At 36.6% G+C, this 22,292-nt stretch overlaps 1 protein-coding gene across 8 annotated transcripts in view; it reads right to left on the reverse strand.

The window, feature by feature from the left end:
• myo9aa (myosin IXAa) overlaps positions 1–22,292 on the reverse strand; it is a 98,035-nt gene that overhangs the window by 29,107 nt on the left and 46,636 nt on the right. For 2 of the 8 annotated variants that reach the window (XM_056759752.1, XM_056759623.1), the window contains exons 6-15: positions 20,259–20,312; positions 15,601–15,698; positions 14,926–15,052; positions 13,743–13,832; positions 11,150–11,266; positions 10,191–10,325; positions 7,141–7,262; positions 5,361–5,502; positions 2,738–2,933; positions 700–813 (exon numbers count right to left, since the gene is read on the reverse strand). In XM_056759752.1, the coding sequence (XP_056615730.1) occupies positions 700–813; positions 2,738–2,933; positions 5,361–5,502; positions 7,141–7,262; positions 10,191–10,325; positions 11,150–11,266; positions 13,743–13,832; positions 14,926–15,052; positions 15,601–15,698; positions 20,259–20,312 (1,195 nt within the window). Of the gene's footprint in view, positions 1–287; positions 447–699; positions 814–2,737; positions 2,934–5,360; positions 5,503–7,140; positions 7,263–10,190; positions 10,326–11,149; positions 11,267–13,742; positions 13,833–14,925; positions 15,053–15,600; positions 15,702–20,258; positions 20,313–22,292 lie in introns of all 8 variants that reach the window. The other 6 variants (XM_056759278.1, XM_056759347.1, XM_056759499.1 and 3 more) reach the window with 6 other exon arrangements.

Consider the following 22,292-nt stretch of genomic DNA (forward strand, 5'->3'; position numbering starts at 1 on the left):
TGATTTTAGACACAGGAATGGAATGACCACAATACATCTATAAATGCTGATAAAATGCACATTTGTAATGGTCTCTTAATTCTGCCTCTGTATTATTCAGATCTAAATATAACCACCATGATGGAATTCATCCCGTGATCACCGAATCCCTTTATTACATTGACAATGTGTCTATTATCAAGATTAAAATGAGCTATTGCCTAAATGAATCATTGTTTTTACAAGGAAAAATCTTCTTGGTTTGTAGTGTGTTTTGTGTATTGTATACAGTCTATCATCTAAGCTACCTTCATGAAGAAGATCAATTGTGAGCCCGCCGTCCTCAAAAGGAAAGAGAAATGAGTTTTCACCCTGGGCCGGAGGTGTCATGCAAGGGTGTGAGGGCTCAGAATGAAGACTCCATTGAGGGGAGAGTGGAGGGCTGTCGGAGAAGCATGCATGGTGGGCTGAACCCACAGACGGGGTTGTTAGTGAGAGACAAACACCCTCTGACATCATGCAGGCAAGCGAAACAGGTGCAAGACGGATGGGCAAAGACATAAGGGTCAGAACTGCCAACTTCCAATCTGAATCCAATTGATTATTCTGTATAAATGTGTGTGCGTGTGTGTGAATAGAATGTGCTGTGCCCGCTGTGCCTCATGTCTTGGCTCCGGGTGCATGACACGAGGAGATGAGATAAAGGAAAAGCAGCCTTACTGTATTTCTCCTCTTTGCACCTCTGCAGGATCTCTAAGCTTCTCTGATGCACAGGGTGATGCAGAAAACTAAAGCTATCCACACTTTTCACAACCGGAGCAGCAGCATCATGCCCTTAAGAAGCCAAAAACAAACCACACACGAGACAGAGAGAGAGAAATGACAGATTAAACAGAGAGAAATAAGATGTGCAGTCTACAAGAGCAATCTCGTACAGCAAGACGTTCGATTATCAGCACGATTGCAAACTTAATCGACGAGTGAGTGTCTGACCGCCATCTTGCCGGTATCCAACACTCCCTTAACACGTGTTTAGAAAGAATGATGTCACCTGAAACAATCTCATGTGGAGGCACCTTTCAGCAAATAACGTATCGCAAATCTCTCAAGTTTCAATATAAAGGATTTATCAAATATTAATGATAAAACAGCAATTTACCAGTCCCCGTTTTTATATCTTAAATCTCACAGCACATTGTCTTATTGTCTTCAGTAAATGGTTAATTATTTAAAGTCGGGAACTTTTCCGTCTTATTAGATATAGATTGAGTTTTGTTTATTTTCATTACAATAGCGTTCATTTCAGATCAGCAGCCTACATGTGACAAATGTGCTTATTCTGAAATCTAAATACAGGCTGTATATGTTCTTGTAGTCATGTAGAAGCTTCACTTCTAAACATTTACGCATGTGCCATTACAACAGTGTGCCATACACACTGACCTTCTACACATTGATTTCTTTACGTCGCTATTCTGCCCAAAATAAACATAAACTTTGGAAAAAACATTCAAGTAACAATTAATTTAAGCACACGTGTGAACAAAAACGTATTGCGTGCAATAAGCAGAAAACAGGTTATTTTAGATCGTCGTTTTGATCATGTCGATGGTGCTCTCTGTCAGTTGGGCCTTCCAAGATGGCGGCGCGATTGCTTCCGGTGGCTTCACCTCCTGCCGTTGGTTAAGCGCTCTAGGCGCAATCGAGTAATTTATATAGATCAGTGTTTAAATCAGATTTTTGTTTTGAGGTTGTTCAAATGACGTTTAAAATATGGCCCTCATCACACACATGATTCAAAAAGAAAACGTTTTGTTATCTGAATGTGTAAAACATCCCTGACAAGTTTATTATCAACAAATTAAACAAGTTAATATTAGTTATCACAACAAATTTTTTTATATGAGATCTAAAATATGTGCATAAGCATTTTAACTACTCTAATGCACAAAACATGTTTTTAATAAGAATTTTAAACAAGTATATTTTTCTCATGCTTTATACAACTTCATGTAAGTCACATTCTTAAATAATGATTTTATACCGAAGGCAATATGGCAAATATAGTCATATTATATTGCAATTGTATGTGTCCAAGTTAAATCTGACTGCTCGCATTAACCTTACACTGCAAAAAATCAAATACGCAACTAATTTTTACAAAAACGAACAATTCCGGATTACAATGTCAAAATTTCTCGTTGTTAACATTGCTATTTCCAAAACCTAATCGTGGCCACATTCAACTGTGGTGTGAACATAAACCTCAAGAAGCGTCAGATCTAGTATAATCAGGACAGAGTTTCAAGCAGGCCTGAGACATTAAAGCACTACAGAAGCATTTAAAGAAGCTGAAAAGAGTATCCCAGAAGGCTTTGAGCAAAAGGAGCTGGGCAACATCGGTGTGATTCACCAAACATCACTTCCACTGTTTGAATATAAATGTCACGATAAACGCTTGTACACAGCAGACAAAACACTAACAAAATTCACATTTGGAAAATAAGCATTTAAATATTTCAGTCTCTCTTACCCACTTAAAGAAATCAATAATGACATCATTCAGCACATCAGCTCCTGGTCAGATTCCACACTATGTTGTTTGCTAAACGCTATTGGCCATTTTTTAAGTTGGAGGAGCCACTTATTATACCCCTCACAAATTTCCCGTTTAAATGAAAATTGGATCACATCAAAGAAAGTTGTCTTTAAAATATACAAAGAGACATCAGGCATTCAACGGTTTAATCCGACTCACCGCTTCGTTTCTCCACATGTCTCTTCCCAGCATCCCTGAAGGCCACCACACCTCTGAAATAAGCTCTGAGCACCGCCCAGCGGAAGGTTGCTGCCGGGTCGATGCCGATCAGGCCACAGATGAAGGCGTTTTTACTGCTTTTGAGCAGAGCGACGATGTCCGGCCTCATGTGGTCTGTATTCTTCTCTCTGAAGTCCTGAAACAGAGCAGGTTACACAGACAGTCAACTTACTGTACCGTGTCATCCGACAACATCAACAAAACAGGTGATGTTCCTTGTCAGGACATAAACGTGACAATTCTTCACTTTTCCGTTTTCTTTAAGCTTAATATACAGCCGTGGAGACCATTTTAAATCTTTTCTGCTATTTTGACCTGTTTCTCCAGTTTTCATTTTATTGCAAATAAATGCAAAAATAAACAATATTTTCATTTAAAATTTGGGAGAAATATTGTTAGCAGCTCACAGAATGAAACCTAAACACATATTTAGAAATAGTGAATTCTGTCTAACTGAAAATAATTTTGAATATCTATAAAAATATTGGTTATGATCCGTGTACAACTGTTTTTAGCGAGTGACAACATAATGCTATAACTTTGCCAAAACAATTTAAGATAAGATGCAATTATATACTGTATATATACAGTATGTGTAAGAACATTCAAGCTTTCATCTTCAAAGCATAAATGTTTCCTTTTTGAAACGTTTGTGCACAAGTCTATTCCAACAAGTGTAAGAACAGAAGGGGCACTTGTTCAAGGGATGGAGCGTTGGGTGTGTGCACAGCAATGCACCTGCGTTTTTATTGACCCGCTGAGCAATAATTCAACACACATGCCTTTGTGTGCGCAACTAATATTTAAAATGAATTGACACACTTCAGAAAGACAGCTACACTACTGTTTCAGGAAATAAGGTGAAACGTGTCTTTAAGCCTTCATTGTATTATAGTCAGCAGTGTTGGATAAGTTACTCTGAATAAGTAATGAATTACTAGTTAATAATGACATATTTAATAGTGTAATTAGTTAACTGTACAAATGACTTTCTCCAAAAAGTATTTCATTAATCATTACTAATTACTTTATATCAGGGGTATTCAATTAAAGTTCCAAGAGCTCCGGTCTTAATTTTCTTCCAACGGAGGTCCGGACAATATGTTTTTTGAAGATTAATAAATATTTAATCAATTTAGCCCAGCTGGATATACTGTATAAGAAATATGATCTTTTATCAGGCCATTTATTTTATATTTTGATATATGTATGTATAGGCTCTGTGTTTATCTTTAAATAATTTCTCAATTAAAAATGTTTTTCATTACAAAATGTGAACCTGCTTATAAAAACCCAGCAGATGTCCTTCTTAAAATCATCAAACAGAATATTCTGTGAAAATATAACAATATCTTTAATATTGACTGAAAAATACACAAATCTTAGTGAAATGAATGCTTGAATTGAATCTTTGATGTTTGTTGTCTAATAACCAATTCGATGATGAGACTTTAGCCTGGGTTTTCAAAGGGTCACAAATGTTGTTTTTCATGACATGCTCAATTTTGTTGAAAGGATGGAGACGTGCTATGTGATGTGATTCTCTGTTGTGAAGACGCACGCGCGGCTCAATTTGAACAGCCAAAATAGTCAAAAGTTTTAAATGGTTTATTATTATGTCTCGGAGTCCGGATGGAACGAAGCAAAGGTCCGGATCCGGACCGCGGTCCAACTATTGAGGATGACTGTCCTATATCAACCTTCATTAGATTCAAGGATAGACATGAAACAGCTCATTTAATTCATTCTAATGAATAATAAATAGCTACGTAAATTATTCTTATTAACTGAACAAAGTATACACATGTAAGAAGGGTACATTAAAGCATTAATTTTAAAGCTAGATTTATAATGTTGATGTCATTTCCACTATTGAATATATAACACAGTATTAAGTTCAATCACATCAGAAGTAACCGTCATTTAATTACAGAAGAAATGTGAGTATTCTATCACTTTACTTTTTCAAGGGAAAAGTAATTAAATTAGTAATTACTAAGTAACTAGTTACACCCAACACTGATAGTCAGACCCTACAGGACCAGTCCACCCATTGTGTCCAGTCACACGCGATTACTCACTCCAGTCAAATTTACGGTGCCAAGATATATAAATATACAGTCATATGACTTAATAAACACACCCTGTTTACATTCAATGCTTTTAGAGGTCAAAAACAACCATCTATGTCTCATCTGTGGCTAAAAGCAAACATACACGATAATCTGCAAAAACAGCCTTCTTAATTAAAGTTATACATGCGTCAGTTGGAAAACCAATACAGATTTCCAAACACTTTATCATTTAATAAAACTTACAAGCCAAAATGCACAAGTCGTGTTTTAAAAGGTTGTTTTAGGTATCTTGGCGATTACTACAGTGATTTAAACCATCTCCGTTTGGTGAGATCAGATATCCGTGTGCATTCAAAAATCATCACAGTCATCGGCGTAGTCTGCTAGGTGATGTTTGTCTTAGAATAATTTACGAACAAGATGCCATTTTTGTAATACCGATATAAAAAAAGTATGAAACTGAAATAAGAGATGTGCAAAGCTCTGACCTTCACTCCATATTTAACTTTCCCTGCGTAGTGTTTGATGATGAAGGCTGGCTCCATGACCGCAGGAAACTCGATATAGCGGTTTCCTTCATGTTGCCGCTTGAACTTGTCCAGCAGGGTTTGATTGGTGGCCTGTGGAAAACTAACACAAAAGAGGAACAATGACCATAGACTGATAGACAATAACACGTATTTAAACAACACATTCTTTTTGCAGATGAAACCTAGACAGTACAAAGATTTGACAAACCATCAATTGAATGAAAATAATAGCTTATTATAAAAAAATGATTAAAAATGATTCACTTTTTATTGGCAAAGGTATCAAATTGGTATTCTGTATGAGATGCATGTCGAAGACCAAATAGAAAAATACATTCATTTTGCCCGATTTTTAAGACGATAAACATATTACCAATGCTCTTCCTTTGGTTGAGATATTGACGACGTAACATGTTATTTTGAAACATGCTTGGCAAATTTCATCTAAATATATTCATTACATTTGGATTTGTAAGTTTTTCCCTGTTTAAAGTCCCTGGAAATCTAAATTGACTGTATTTATTTACTTTATTAGTGCCATTACTAGTTTTGTGGTGTTCAATTAATTTGTCAATCCACAAAAATAACGTCTTTGTTCGTTTGTTCATCACGTTTCTCTTAATACAGAAAGACAGAGAGGAAAGTTTGCTCTTCTATAGAGTCTGATTGAGTTTCTGGAAGTAAGGCGCAGATGATAAAGCTCCTCTGGCTTCCAGACGAATGATTTTTGCTGCCAAAACTTTAGCAGAATCTCAACACACCCACAGGAAAGACTGAGCTACAACACTGATCTGGAGACAGATTTCAAGCTATTTTAAGCAAATGGAAATTATTTCATTATTGTATTAAGTTATAAAACAATCTAAGTTTATAGTTTTCTAAATCGGTTATCAAAGAATCAATCCTCTTTCAGACCTGAACCCAATATATCCATTAAAGGGATACTTCACCCAAAAATGAAACTTCTGTCATCATTTACTCACCTTCAAATAGTTCTAGTAAAAATGTTTGTGTGCTGTTGAACACAGAGAAAGATATTTGGAAGAATGCTTATAACCAGACAGATTTTGCCCCCCATTGACTCCCATAGCAGGAAAAAAGACGTTAACCATTTTTCCCCCTGTTAAACACAAAAGAAGACATTTTGAAGAATGTAGAACAGCAAACAGTTCCGGGCCACTTTTGACTACCATTGTACTTTTTCCTACTATGGGAGTCAATGGGGGGCGAAATCTGTCTGGTTAAAAGCATTCTTCCAAATATCTTTCTCTGTGTTCATCAGGACAAAGAAGTTTATACAGATTTTGAACAACTCGAAGGTGAGTCAATAATGACAGAATTTTCATTTCAGGGTGAACTATCCCTTAAAGTATTAGAAATAAATCATATAATGTCAACTGCAACAATATTTTGTATACTAGAGTTTTCTTTATATCTTTAAAATGCAGTACATTGTATTATTTCATTGCAATTGTTTCCCTTTAATTTCTTTAATGCTTAATGTATAAACTTGCTTTCCACTTTCATCTAGCCTACTTATAACATGACAACTTGTAATGATGTGAAGACTGGTTCCTGATCTGGATAAAAGCGTCTGCCAAATGAATAAATGTTATAAATGTAAATGCATTCAGAGGTTTCAGTAAAAACTCTCTCTTTCATGAAGTTCTGTTCTTTACTTTCTTTTCTATTCCTTCTTGTAAACATAGATTTGTATGATAGAAAAATGTTGACGTACTTGCATTCTTCATCCAATAGGTGGAGTAGTGCTGTGGGCTTCTTACTGATGAGATTAATGCAACCGGTGTTATCAATGTAATCAATGTTATGCCAAGAGATGCCTTCTGACCGATACTCCTCCTACAGGAGACAAAAATAAAATAATAAAAAAATAGAAAATAAAACATTGTCTTGATAATGTTGTCGCACGCAACCTGTTGTAATTATATGAATAATTCCATGTTAATATATTTCGGACAACAACACAACCCTGCAGTGTTTTCTACTTTTGCTGTGCCGTGGCTTTTTGGTCTTTGCGGTTTAATAATACGATAGACATTCTTAACATTTGAGCAGTTTTCCCTCTAACTGCTTCCTTGGATCACTGGGAAAGTAGGCGGAATAATAAAGCATTTAATCCCAGCAGGGATTCATCAAATCAGAGGAATTTCCCAAAAAATGATCAAAAGTACAGAAACAGGAAAACAACGCAGATCATTTATAATTTTATATTATAAAGATATTACACAAAATAAATCATTAATAATACAAATATCATATGAAAATATAATAAACCGCACATAAAAACATTTTGTATATTATATATATTTAATCTTAATAGTGAAGTTGGAAATGTGAAATATTCTTTTCATCATAAACATCAAAATGCTTTTACTTCATTGCTATATGGTTGCAAAGGTTTACTTTATGGTCGCCAGGGTATTGCTCAAAAGTACCCACACCCAAAAATCTCTATGAATAAGTGACCGAGGCACAAACAAGTTAAAAGTTAAATATTTATAAAGGGTAAATCTGTGCAAACCCCAGTTCCTTCAGATTGAGCAATAGTTATTGTCAAAAGAATGCTTACTTCACAGCGCAGAAAAAATGCACACAAACTTCAGCAAACGCCATGCACCCCTCCTTATTTGGCTACAACTAATGAACTGAAATACCCTCCAAATGAAATCAAATCCATGTACAAGATCTCCATAAATGACATTGAAATAAGAAAGAGCATCTGCCGTTAATGGACTGATGGGATGTGGTGTATAATGTTGTGATTGGCTCCAGCGTGGCTGTATTTATGGACATCAAATGGTAAGTATGCTATGCCAGTCGTAGCTGAGGAACAGACAGGACGTCCTGTTTCCCCATCACCCGGGCCAAGCCTGACGGCGCCAAGAGACTACAGAAACTCTGACGGAGCATTTGACGGACAGGAATGCGATAAGATACTGTAGGTTTTGAGGGTGTGGAAAGACGCGTCCACAGGGAAAAAATGATATTCTTACTCAGTAGTTTTTCTCTTGGTTTCCAGCTATTTTTGTTTGAGCCTAGAGGGAAATACTCAAAAAAATACTAATATCATCATTTATTCACCTGCACGTCATTGCAAACCTGCATGACTTTCTTTTACAGAACACAAAAGAAGATATTTTAAAGAACGTTTGTGGACAAACAATTGGTCCCATTGACTTCCATTGTATGAACACAAAACGTCAAAACATTTCTCAAAATATCTGATGTTCCACCAAAGAGAGTCACATACAGGTTTTGAATGACAAATGTATGAATAAAAAAATATTTGGGGGTAAACCATTTCATTAAGCATCTTTAAGTGTGGATTGCCTAAAGCAGTTTGCACTGTAGTATGAATGCTACACTAGTCTTTTCTCCACTTACTGAACAAATATTGTTTTATCTTAACCATCAAAATCCAATGTAACTCCTGGTACAGATTAACCAATGCCTCTTATTAAGAAAACACAACACGCAAGTAGGGTCCTATGCGGATAACCTGGGTATGGTCTGTATTAAACATAAGCATACTTGGCTGTTCTCTCAGGATGTGAACTCTCTCTCGACATCTGAATCCGCGTGTTCCAACTCTCGAGCAATTTAAAAGGTGCAACTTGGCGGACGGAGCAGAATTCCTGAACTTTTATCAAGGAACAAACAAGCAAAACTGTTCTGCCATAATGCTCTTCAGACGTTCATATGAATCATTCCTAAACTTCCTATTAAGATAAAAATGCTTTACGTCTAATACAAACCTAAAAGTGTATCATGAATGTTCAGAAACTATAAATCCGTAAAAGGAGACCGAAACAAATTTGACTGTGATTTACAGTGTTTAATAAGTATCTGTCAATAAAGAATACAAACAGAGTATTCACACCATGAATGCTGACTAATATTTGCTCTCGGACGTAAATCAACACTTCCCATAATGCTCTCGGTCACGTATGTGAATAAGCAAATATGTCAAGAGAGTTTTCCTCAAATCGGAGCCGCTAGAAACCTAAAACCTCCGAACTCTCCGTTCAAACATATACTTTGGGGTGCGTCACAAAGGCACGGCTCTGACAGGCCATCATTAAAGTGATCGGTTGCCTCCTAAGTCATCTTAAAAGAATTGCCTCATTGAGAAAATAGACGGTATTACACAGAGACGTTTCTAACCGGCCCTTTTGTCTGACGCTAAGGCGAAGCGATCCTTTCAATTGTGTCACTACACAGTTTATCTTGTGTGAAACTGTGACATACCACACACGATCACACAGCCGGCACACAGGACATTGTAACCCAGCCCATATAAGACATACTGTAGCAATGCTACGGCTATTTCATATTTCTGTGGTGAAATAGAAAATGAGTAAATTAATTGTAATGTACATTACGATATACAGTAACATTCATGAAATTGTACAAATATATGCTTTACTTCTCAAAAATATCTGTTAACTCTGTAATGGTGTGGGATGAGTTCTGAAGGCTACTTTTCATAATTATGAGCAATAATCTTGTTGAAAGCCTTCGCAACACATGTGTCAACAATACAGAATTTCTATTTAATGATGACTTCGTACATGCACTTGAAGGGAGTTGAAAGATTACAAATCATTTGTCAAATCATTTAGTCAGGCCGCGTGGGCACATATTGAATTTTTTTCTAGGTGCCGTCAAAACAGGTCGAGTCATTATAGCTGATAATAAATCTGTTGTCGGGTTATAATGTTGAGCTGTGTGTGGGTGAGATGTTGACGGCTATCTCTGGGTCATTACCTGCTCCAGTTTAAAAATGTGCTGGTTGAAATAGTGCTGAAGTCTCTCGTTGGCGAAGTTGATGCAGAATTGCTCGAAGCTGTTGTTCTCGAAGTCTTCGAAGCCGAAGATGTCAAGGACCCCAATGGACAAGATCTGAAACGATAAAGACATAATGAGTACATCAAATCTTTCCTTTTGATAGGTGTGTGTTTGACCCTTTTTTATTCATTCTGTGAACGTCTAACAGTATTTCTCCCAAATGTCAAATAAAAATATTGTTTTTATTTGCATTTATTTTTAGAAAATGATGTCAAAATATCAGAAATATGCTCTGTTTTTATAGACCTCAAATACAAGTTCATATTCACTTTTCAGAACAACGATCAAATGTCTGCTTGTATTTAGAGAAGTCAAACAATTATTTCTTTGTGAATTCTATGACATTTATGTCACTCCTGAGGTTTGATTTTGTTGAAATTCAACAGACTAGAATGGCCACAATTCATCTTGAAATGCTGGTTACATTAAAACGTTTTCATGGCTGTATATATTTATTTAAGCTCCTTTAAAACAAGCCAATAAAATATTTTAAAGCATATTTTAACTATAAACAAATCTTTTTACTGCACAAATTTCCTTTACGTTTTGAAATGTAGTTTCATGTCTTTCCCAAGCCTGGAAACCAGCATTTCATTTAAAAAAATCTATGATAATCAGATTTTCCATGACAGTGAAAACTGTCAACGCCATAAGATAGTCACGCAGAACAGTAGAAATCATAATGCATCTTACATAAGATCAGTAGCTCGCCGAGTGTGGCTGAATATAAATCATTATATAATCTCTCTATCCATAATTTACGGATCAAAAAATTACAGAAAAGACTCGTTTCCATGCTGCTGTCATGTGACTAAAACCACTTCCACCGTCAGCCAACGCCCTCGCTACCGTTTAACATTTCTCCCAAATGCTTTTACCTTGGCAAACTCTTCGAAGTCTTTTTTGTTGAGCAGGGCGTGATTGATCCGGAACACAATCCAGTCAAACAGGGCACTGTAGAGAGACTTGGACATCGAGTCCCGTACCGTCACGGCCTGCGAGAGAGGGGAAAACCAAAATCAGCGCGGAGAAATCCACAATACAGCTGCTTTTCGTTTAACGCTTATGACCGAGAGCTGTTTTAACCAAAACAGACATGACAGGTTAAATAAAGTCGTCAGTATGTGGTCAACATCTTTCTATTTAACAGGTTTGGATATTCAAGTCATGAGTTAAGAAACCATTTTAAAGACATTTGAAAGAATTCAAAGAATGTTGGACCGAACAACACTGAGCCCCTTTGACTTCCATTGTATGGACACAAGAGACATTTCTCCAAATATCTTATTTTGTGTTCCACAGAACAATGAGTCATACACAGGTTTTCAAACGATGACAGAATTTTTATTTTTGGGTGATCTATCTCTTTAAGGACATTGAGTGACAGGTGCAATTCCGTGGCCACTTTTGACCGTTGTCTAGTCCACTCTAGACTTCTGCAAAGTCTACAGCTGAACCAGAAAGAATAATATTATTTTACTGGCAGATGAGCTGAATGAGACGTCTAAGATGGTTTTTATTAAGCAGCGTTAAACAATCTCTTACTAATACACAAGCAATCAGCGATGTGACTGCTAACCACATGTGTATATTTTGGGTGTTCTGGGTTGATATGACACAGAATGTCCCTGGAAGGCTTATGTTTGTTTTCAAAGCAGTGTTCAGCTCATTTAGGTTATCTGCCCTCGGTTACAGCCTCTCTCAAACATCTGCTACTGTCTTACTATGACCATCATTGCTTTTCAAACTTTGTGCCAAGAAAATAGTCATACAGAATCACAGAAGACTGATTTCTACGTATCTGAAATGGATAAAGATGATCAAATCTACTCCCTGGGAAAGAAAAGCCTATTCAATGACACTTGAGCAGATGTTATTTATTGGATGAATCTGTTTTTGCAAAAGACCAACAAGGGAATAGAAACAGAGGGCACAGGTGAGATTAAACATAAGATCATCTGATGATTATTTCAATATGATCTGATTAGTATTTTGACTCAAGTTCATCCGTACCAAAAATTTATTTTGGGGATAATGTTTCTTTACTGATATCTAGTATTGCTATACTGTTATAAAGCATACTGTATACAGTATCATATTTTATTCCACTACATTTCATAAATACAAGTCAATTTCTTTACCTGAAATGCATTAAAAATGTAATGCATTAAATTAACGAAAATATAAAAAAACATTATTGCTATAAATGTAAAAAAAATACAAAAAAAGCTGTAGACTTTTACTTTTCGAAAGAGTGTATATATGAAGGAGGAGTAAAAACTATGATATATGCTTTATATACTTGTATTGATATGTGAAGTTCATTTGCAAAAACAGATTAAATTTTTTTTGCGCATTTCATTATCAATCAAACTGCAGATGTTTTTTAATACATAATAATAATAACTAAAACAATGCAGCTAACTAAGATAAAAACACTAAGATATAAACGTTTTATATGATACAGTATATGCGTTAAAGTCCCAGCAAAATAAAAATGCCAATTTTTTCATGAAATATTGCAGCGTTTACTGTAAAAAGCTGATCAACGTGGGTCAGTTTCTTTTTAAAACTTTGTGTGCCCTCATAACCTTTAGTTAAAATCTAAAAATGCACATACATTCTGTAATGACTATCCATCTTATATGACGTATGTTAGACGGCTTGGGTGGAGCATCCGTTAACTCCTCCCCTTCAACCGTCAGTCTGCTACCAGTTCCATTTCAAAATGCAATGGATGTTTTTATACGTCCAATTAAATCGCAGAGAAAGCCGATAGCACGATTCTTCTCATTATAAATTCCATTTTGCCCGGAAATGCTTCAAAATATGGAAGTAAAAACGTTGGCAACTTCCGGTTCACAGGGACTTAAAAACTGGTATGTTCTCACCTCGAATGCAGCATAAAACCCGTCTCTGCATATTGAGGTGGATAAGTCTAAGTATTCACAATTGAAATTGCACAGTTCACCTTTAACGTCTTTATTTACGAACATATGAAGATCAAGGAATTTAATAAGTTGCTCAAACGGTGAGCGTGAACAATAAAACAGCACATCGATTCATTATTTTAAGATGACAGTCCTGATGCTGGAAAGATATATAGTCATTCTGGATTTCATTATGAAGATAAGGCACAAGGATCTCTGTGAGACAGAGTCCAATGCACTCAAGCCACAATAAGAGGAAACAATTACAAATAAGATTGCTTGTATGGTCTCTTTAGGATGGGCTCAATACAAACCGCAAAAAGGCTTTTATATTGGGAAAAGAGATGGTTTCCTGAAAAGCTGCAGATGATTATGACCCAGAGGAGAAGTTGTGGGCTTTAACAGCATGTCAACATGATCTAAGGAGCAGCTGCACACACAGAGCATTTAGGTTTGGATCGGTTTGCGTCATGTCCCTCTGCACTCGACGTTTGTCTTTCTTGAGTTTGCCAAAGGTCTAGATGCAAAAAACGTTGCTCACCTCAGCCAGTTTGTACGGGACGATCAGCCTCTCGCCCACTGTGACCGTCCTGCGTGTGGTCAGGGCGTCAAAGAGCATCTCTTCTTTGACCTATCAGGGTGTAGACAGAGGATCTTAATTCATTGAGAACAAATACTGTGTTTAAAACGTGGTCTTTTTATTATGCAGTTTGTATTTGGGACTGTCTGAATTCATTGTTATTGTATTCCAAATATCCATTTTCCTGGACATTACACATATGGTTCAAGCAACCCAGTGGTAAATCAATGAAAATTCAGGGTCATAAGAAACATCTTGAAGATGTTTAATTTTAAAAAAAAAATATTCGGTGGTGAACTATTCACGTTAATGTATTGTAGGTCTTTAAGTCACATTTAATGCACATTTCAACAAATAAATGGCTCAAATGAGCCATAGGATAATTATTCACGAAATGATGGTGTAAATTCATGTCCATTATCACAACAAAGGGCCAGATTCAATCCTGCCAGGAAGTATGAGAATAAAGATGAGATGTTTTATTTGAATACAGTCATTCTATAGACTCGGAAGAGAGTGATGTTGATGTTTCCTGGCTCATCAAAGACCTCAAGTGCATAATATTACAATGTCAGGAAATGCATTAATTTCTTCAGAGGGATTCATGAATGTGCGTCTGTGTGTGTGTAGATAAAGACCAGACTGCTTTGATCGTGCTTTTAAGCAAATGAGGCCTTATATGAATATATATGAACTTTACATCCCGTTTCCTATTTTTTGTACAACACAGAAAGCTCTCCGGTTTCAGTTTTTCCAAAGTTTGCAAATTTGTGCACATTTATTTCTTCTGTTGTGTTGAGTGCGCTGCGCATTTGTTTTGTGAATGTGCCAAGTTTACTAAATGTTTATACTCGAGTTTATATAGTTATATATTCATATACAACTCTCTCAAAATGTTTCTGATGAATGTTTAGTGATAACATTAACACATCGACTGAAATTGCAATTATTCTTCAGCACTTTTCAAAACCATACGGACTCTTTCTTTGCTTATGAACCATTAGAGAAAGAGCGTTACGATCATGTTTGTGTGATGTGTTATATTCATATAAATAATTAACATGACAGATTGAGTCTGAGAAATTGAGCGAGAGTCATTCTGTCCTGTCCGATTCTATTCAAGCACTTTTTTTCTGATCTTCACCTCAAGCAGCTCAGACACAACTGGCAGAACTTCAGGATTGCAGATATCAATGGAGTCGTCCCTGTAAATCTTCTTCTTGTATTTGATATTTCCTAAATGAAGGATTGCCGACAACAGAGAGAAAATCCTGCGAGGGAAAAGAAAATGTTAGAAGTTAGAATTACGTAAAGGTAGATGACAAATAACCGTTATTACTGAATACATGCAATCACACTTATGCGATTGGCGGATGCTCCACAGTGACTCACAGCGCATTTTTTTCGTACATGTACACAATGAAAATCGAACTTATTATGTTGGCGTTGCAACCAGTTGAGCAACAGTAATTTTCCTTTCACATTTACATTTATGCATTTGGCAGACGCTTTTAAGCGACTAACATTTCTATATCCTATACATTTTACATAGGTATTTGCAATCCCCTGGGATCGAACCCACAACCTTGCGTTGTTAACGCGATGCTCTTACCACTGAGCTACAGGAAAGCTTTCAAATTAACAAGTTTAAAATATAAATGTGTGGATGCTGTCAAATTAGCCATCACATTTTGCAATTCACTTTAATGTTCTTGCAACGTGACATTGTGATTTATTGGGCGCATGGCGAATTATAAAAGAACGCAAAAAATGTTTCAGCGCTCGAGAATCAAGGGAGCGGCATTTTGGTGGGACTCACTGTTTTCGCGTGGTAGGGAGGAAGCCCACCATCTCCATGGCCAGCTGCAAGCGCTCAAAATCATGCTTGAGATCCTCCCCTTCAACCGTGAAGCAATCCTGCTGGTATCAATAAGACATTCACAAAACCTCAGACAATTAAACAACTTTTCACATCACATCCTGACATGCGTCTCTAATTACTCTTAATATCCGTTTAAACATCATGCTATTACGATCCGGTAAAGCTGCATGCTCAAACATGACCGAAACATCGTAGCGAGTAATGTATAATTTGCTAAAAATACATCGTGTTGCAAAAGCTTAAAAGACTTCACATACAAACGTGGATTGCTGAGCTGGTCTTTGGCTTTTATGTACTGGCTACGGACCAGATAAAAACCATCAGGGTTTGGTTAAGAGTGGCGTGTTATTTTTGGTCAAACAAGCAGAAGCTGCCGCATTGGTCTGGTTGAAAATGAGTGTGAGCGTGTGCATGTTCTGCCCATGCAGTGGAAAGTTCATAACGCTTACACTTTCAAATACTCTGTGGAACTCTGGCACACCGGCACAGGCAAAAAAACTAGCAATTTGTGACTTGATTTATTTCATCGAATGAAACCGAAAAGGAGAAACGAGGAAGAAATTAGATTTGGATCAGATGAGGTCAATTAATCACAGAAAGATGTCCAAACGAGAGATTCTTCTGGTTCAAACGAGTGATAAATCAAGATGAATAATTACTCACACATGACATATTGAAATCAGCAGATCAATAGCATTAGATTGATATTGGAAACAGAATATTATTACATGCATTATAATATGTAATCATTAACCAACATTGACTATGGTCATAACAAAAACACTACTTGGATTTTTCCTTTATTTGTATATATTCCTTTTGTTTTAAAAAAACAGTGTTCATTGGTTTATCTAAACTTTACTTTAACAAAGAACAGAGAAGTACAAGATACAGCTAGTTTTAACTTATTCTTTTATATATTGAACAATATTGTCTGTAGAGTTGGCCAGATTTCATTTCACTGAAAGTTGTATACCATACGTGAGGCATAATGAACTGGCAGCCGGTTGTTATCACAGAAATAAGCCCCGACAGTGTGATCAGGACCCGTCATAGGCGGAGGGTCTTATATCACACTTAAGGGGCTTATATCGCCATAACAGCCAGCTGCTTGTACATTATCCACCTTATTACATGACTACTTGCCACATGAAATGTGAATTTGAAGTATTTTATTAGCTCATTTTTACCGAATGCAGACCTTCTGCGAGGAAAAGCCGTTTAGTTCGGTTTTGAAGTAAGAAACAACGTTCAAATGTCACGAACAGGCAAATTGTTCATTTGTAAATATAATGTCATATATGTTATTAAAATACATCTTTATAATACATTTTTGTGTAATAATAAACTTCCAAATAATAAACTCTCAAAATGATTTCCAGCATCCGGGTTACAGGGTGTTATTGGTTTTGAGCGGTTGTAATTTGAGAAAAACAACCTTTGGAATTTTGCGACTGGCCAATCAGAATCAAGCATTCAAATGAGCCCTGTAACAAAGTAACACAATGTCTGTGTGAGACAGATACAGTTTTTAATCTTTAAATGTTTCCGCGAACAAATATGTTTATGGCAATTTAAATTGTGTAAATAGGGGTAGTTGACAAATAAACCGTAAATGTTTATGAAAATAAAGCCTGTCTTGGACTATTTTTATATTATAAATATAAATATAAAAGAATATAATATTAACAGTATTCTTAACAGTATTAACATAGAAACCGTCTATAGTATGTCAGCATTATCCAAAACCAAAAATATTAAGATCTAAGAAACAAATAAATAACTTGCAAAAACATCTTGATTATTGCACTAAGCTCTACTATAACGTGTTTGAGCATTCACTAACACGGCGCACTAACATGGATACACATATACGTGGCATTGAATGCTTTGATCTGCGATACAAAATGACTGTAAAGTACATAAAAAGTAATTATTACTAAAAAGATAAAAAGATAATTTGCATGATTAGCATATGATTCAGCATTCATAGTGACATGGCATCCATGTGTATCACTTGTACAACACTTCTAACATCGCCCCCTAGCACAGCAGCAGCAAAGCAGGTTTTCTGCCATCCACCGCCTGCTCACAACAACACAAGAACATTTACACACACGTCCTCCTGTTAATGAGACAGTGTCTCCTTCATCGCCTCGCTTCATTACTGATGCCAGACTTACAGCATACCAGAGACACGGAAAGACTAACAAGACTGAAACTCTATAAGCGTAATGGTCAAAAGCCAATCCACTCTATTTGTTTCCTCTCATTCACATTTCCAAGGTAGGAAATGTTAAAAGGTCCGTTTCTCATGTTAAATGTCTTTTCAAGAAAAACAGACCTGAGAAAACAGACAGGCATATTAAGCTTTGAAACTGAATGACACCGATAACCCAAATAGTCGAAAACAGATCCAGAAGAGTGAATTCAGTAAGATTTCCACATCAATCTCATGTAGTGTAAGAGACAGGTAAATGAGTGCACATATCACTTACCTTCAGATGACTGTTTATTGATACAGTCATTCAGAATTAAATACTGAACGGTGTTCATTTAATCAAATCAGAAGAAACCCAAAACCCGGCACACCGAAACGAAAGAAACAGAAACTTCACCATGAACCACAGTTTCAAACAAGTACAGCTACGTTCATTTGGTCATTGGCTTTGTGTGTTATATTGTTCACTAAAACAGGAGCTTTGCATGAAACGATAGCATAAGGATGTCATGACAACTACTGGGAATTTTTCAAAATATTCCGGATAAATGCAATTAGCAAAACTTGATTAAAGTATGATAAATAAATAAAAAGTGCCTTATTTATTATAAGTGCATTATTTGACCATACCACAATGCTGTCTGTACAGTGCAAATTGTATTTACTCCAGAATACACTTTTATGGTAAACGTGACGTGTGTAGTTTAAATAATTAATTTTTAATATTTCCATATTTAATATATACTTTAGACACAAATAAGAGACATTTAAGGTTTGTATATTTTAAAGGCCAAGCCAGAAGTTAGCACCGCACTGGCTCCCCTAACCGAAAGCTTATGCATTTTCCCCATAGACTTTTGGAAGATCGAATAAACATAAGGTCTGTGATTAACAAAGGTCTACGATATTTACACGTTTTGTCTATCAAGATAATTTTTACAAACTAACACAATATTTAGCCTGAATACAATCAGCAGAAGTGAAAACCTAACATGAGGCTACAACAGACCACACTACAGTTGCTCGATGTGTTGTTCAAAATGACATTACGATTTGTCGCTAGATCATTATTGTCTTTTTCATATACAACTACACAGATGAGGCTATGGGTAGTGAAATCAAACAAATATCGTTCTTTCGGTTTAAGTTATTTACTATAATAAAACGTAGTTTGACATTTAAAAAAAGGTAATTTTTAAATGTCAAAGTGATATTTTTATTTGTTAAGCACATATTGTCCCTTGAATACTGGCGTGTATGCTACATCAAGCTTTGACAAAAAATGCGTCTTATATGATTTTCTTAAACTTAAATTTGAACATACATTTTAATGTTTTTATTTTATACAGCATATTTGGTTAGCCATACAACCATAGAAATATATATAACTAGATGCCACGTTCAAGCGGTCCAGGCACGTAGACAGGTCAGCCATCTTGGAACGGTCCACTGACGTCACTCACAGTTGACTAGAATGCCCCAACACTGCGCAGCCAAGGGTGTGAAATCCCCGAAAAATTTGAACTTTCGCTATTGTCATGTGTTAGTGTAGAGGATATAATGTTTGAGTTTACACAACACTAGATATGTTTTCATAATCATACATACTGAGCTTAATTTTGAGTACGGCTTGCAGCGTTCCAATATGGTGGACGACATACGTATAGCGGCCCATAGAAACAGACGGTAATGCAGCATCTAGTTATTTATATCTATACAAGCAACAACATATCGTGATGACAACGTTGCGATCCGGCATTACAACTACCTACTAGATAGGGTCCTAAGTGGACACGATTCACACGGGGGGCAGAATTTGTCATGACACCAGAAGTGCTAAAATGCTAACTCACTTCCGGGGTTTACATACATAAACACGTCATCCCTGTGGAACTCTACGGCCGTATCAAAACATTGCTCAATGTACACTGGCTCAACCAATGGCGTCAAATTAAAATTCACAACCAATGGCAGTGTTTGGCTGTTATGTCAGTTGCGCTGAAAATGCACACTTCACCTTTAACTCCAGTCAATGCCTATCTTTGTAGGCTCAACATCAAGTTTATACTTGACCCGCCTAATGCAAATAAAGTTAGTTTGTACTACCCCTTATCACTCTTATCCAAATGAGCCCAGTGTTTACTCGCCAGCTGAGAGTTCAGACTATTTAAGGAAACGCACTTTATTGTAACACACAGAAACACACAATGACCAAACAATATACACACGGCCCAAGGGAAAGGCAAGATGCTGGGCCTTTAGGAAGCCAAACACACACAGACAGAGGTCAGAGGTGGCGTGTTGCGTGAAGGGAGAACTACGGGGAGTGATATCGGGAAGCCATTTCTGTAGCGACAATCATTTCAATACTGACCGGTTCGTTCTCATAGTAATTTTCCCAATGCATCCTTTGAGGTTTCTTTGTCATCTGTAAGCAAGGTAGACGAGATTAGAGCAACATTCCAGACACATCTCTCACACAAAGCCTGCGAAACACATGCTGCTTTTTGAAAGGAACAACAACAGCGTTACAAAATACCGCCACATGCTCGGAGTTACAAACACATGGGCTGTGTTCAAAATGACATGTTAGAATACTGCTTGTGCTGTTTTTCCAGGAACAGTGTATTTAAATATACATTTGCTACACAAAATGACATTAAAAATGCAAAATAACCGTAAGGTCATGTGACAACAATATAGCACACTTTTCCACATAAAAAACAGTAGTACGCAGTATGCTAATATTCTATATGAACACAGCTTAAAAAACACAAACACATTTAAAGTGACATTCACACAAAATGACAAGATTATATAAACATGTTTAACTTGAATTCATACTTCTATAGAAATTTGTAAAGGAATTTCGTAACGTTGAGGTTTTGGTCTTGCATAATAAGCATTTAAAACCAAGACATCATCCGGTTTCTTTTTTGGCGAATTCCCCAGATTGTTTTGGGTCTTAAGACGTTCATCTGAGAAGGAAGTTAAGAAAGCGAGCGGCTATAATGGTACTTGTGAAAAATGACAAGAATTCACACCTCTAAAGTTTCTACCCTGCAACGTTTCTGGGCTCAGAGGAGCTATTGAGCTTTAGAACAACATCTTTATGATCACGCTTCTGAGCGAGACATCTAGATATTTCGGTTTTCCCCTGCTGGAAATTGTACAGAGAGGTGTTTGTGTACAGCCAGCGGTGAGGGGGACACACGAGATCACCGCACAAAAACAGGACCTGTCGGCTGAAAACAGAGGGTACTGTGTGTTTGAACCCCGGGACCCGTCCTAGTGACTGTCATATGCTAGTGAACACTAATAAGTGTGTGAGATTGTAAAAGAAAGTGCACAGAAGGATTGTCATTATATTCTTAAATGCACACATTAAAAAAACATAAAAATATATCAAATTGTTAAATATGATATATTTATTATTAAATACATTCTATTTTATTTTAATAATAAAAATGCATTATTATTCACACAAAGCAACGCAGTAACGTAGAAAAACATTGCGTGACAGGGAGTGCCTCACATCTCAATGAGCTCTTCGCACAAATTTTACACTCGAGTTAAAATGTGAATATCGGACATTTGCGGCGCCGGCCAATTATCGTCATTCACGTTTCTCTGCGCATTCACCTTTGCATCTCTTCACGTCTTTGCTTTGACTTTGTATTTACTTGTGCAAATACTTCAATTCACACTTGGTGTGAAGACAGTAATACAGACGACACCACATCTAATAACACATGCAATGTTAACATTTTTCAACATTCAATAAAACAAACTTACACGTGTGAGCCAGACTGTGAAAACCCAGCTAAAAGCTTTTTTGCGAATTATTGTTTTCTACATAAACGTTTTTGTGCAAATAAAATAAGCAATCATTAATTTTAGATTATTATAAATGAAACCTTGAAAATCTATCATAAATCTATCATATAACCTACTTTGATGCTCATAATTGGATTATGCGACTTTAGCCTGGATTTTACACACGGGGTCACATATGTTTTCATGCACCAATGCTCCACAGAGAAACAATGCACTGAGGCAGGTGTGTGTTATGGAAATGAGGGGCATGTTAGGAGCACAGAGCCACTTTCTGCGGGGGGATTAGGTTTTAAAGAGCCTCTCTGTGCGAGACCGCTGGCCCAGCTGAAAGGAATGAACTCTGGAATCTATTTCCTGTGTTTTCCCCTCCTTCCTGTTTGCCCGGTGAGACTGAATCCGTCAATGGGTCTGTTAAGACCTCAGAGAACAGCTGCCTCACATGCACGCTCGCCACAAAACTGATTTCTCAAACATCGCTGTGTTGATTTTCAACAGCGGTAACACGTGGCGCGGTCATGACCGATGGATACACATTGACCCTTAACGTACTGACCTTGTTTACACCTGGTGC

Source organism: Triplophysa dalaica, chromosome 1 (genome assembly GCF_015846415.1).
Source record: "Triplophysa dalaica isolate WHDGS20190420 chromosome 1, ASM1584641v1, whole genome shotgun sequence".
NCBI classification, from domain to species: Eukaryota; Metazoa; Chordata; class Actinopteri; order Cypriniformes; family Nemacheilidae; genus Triplophysa; species Triplophysa dalaica.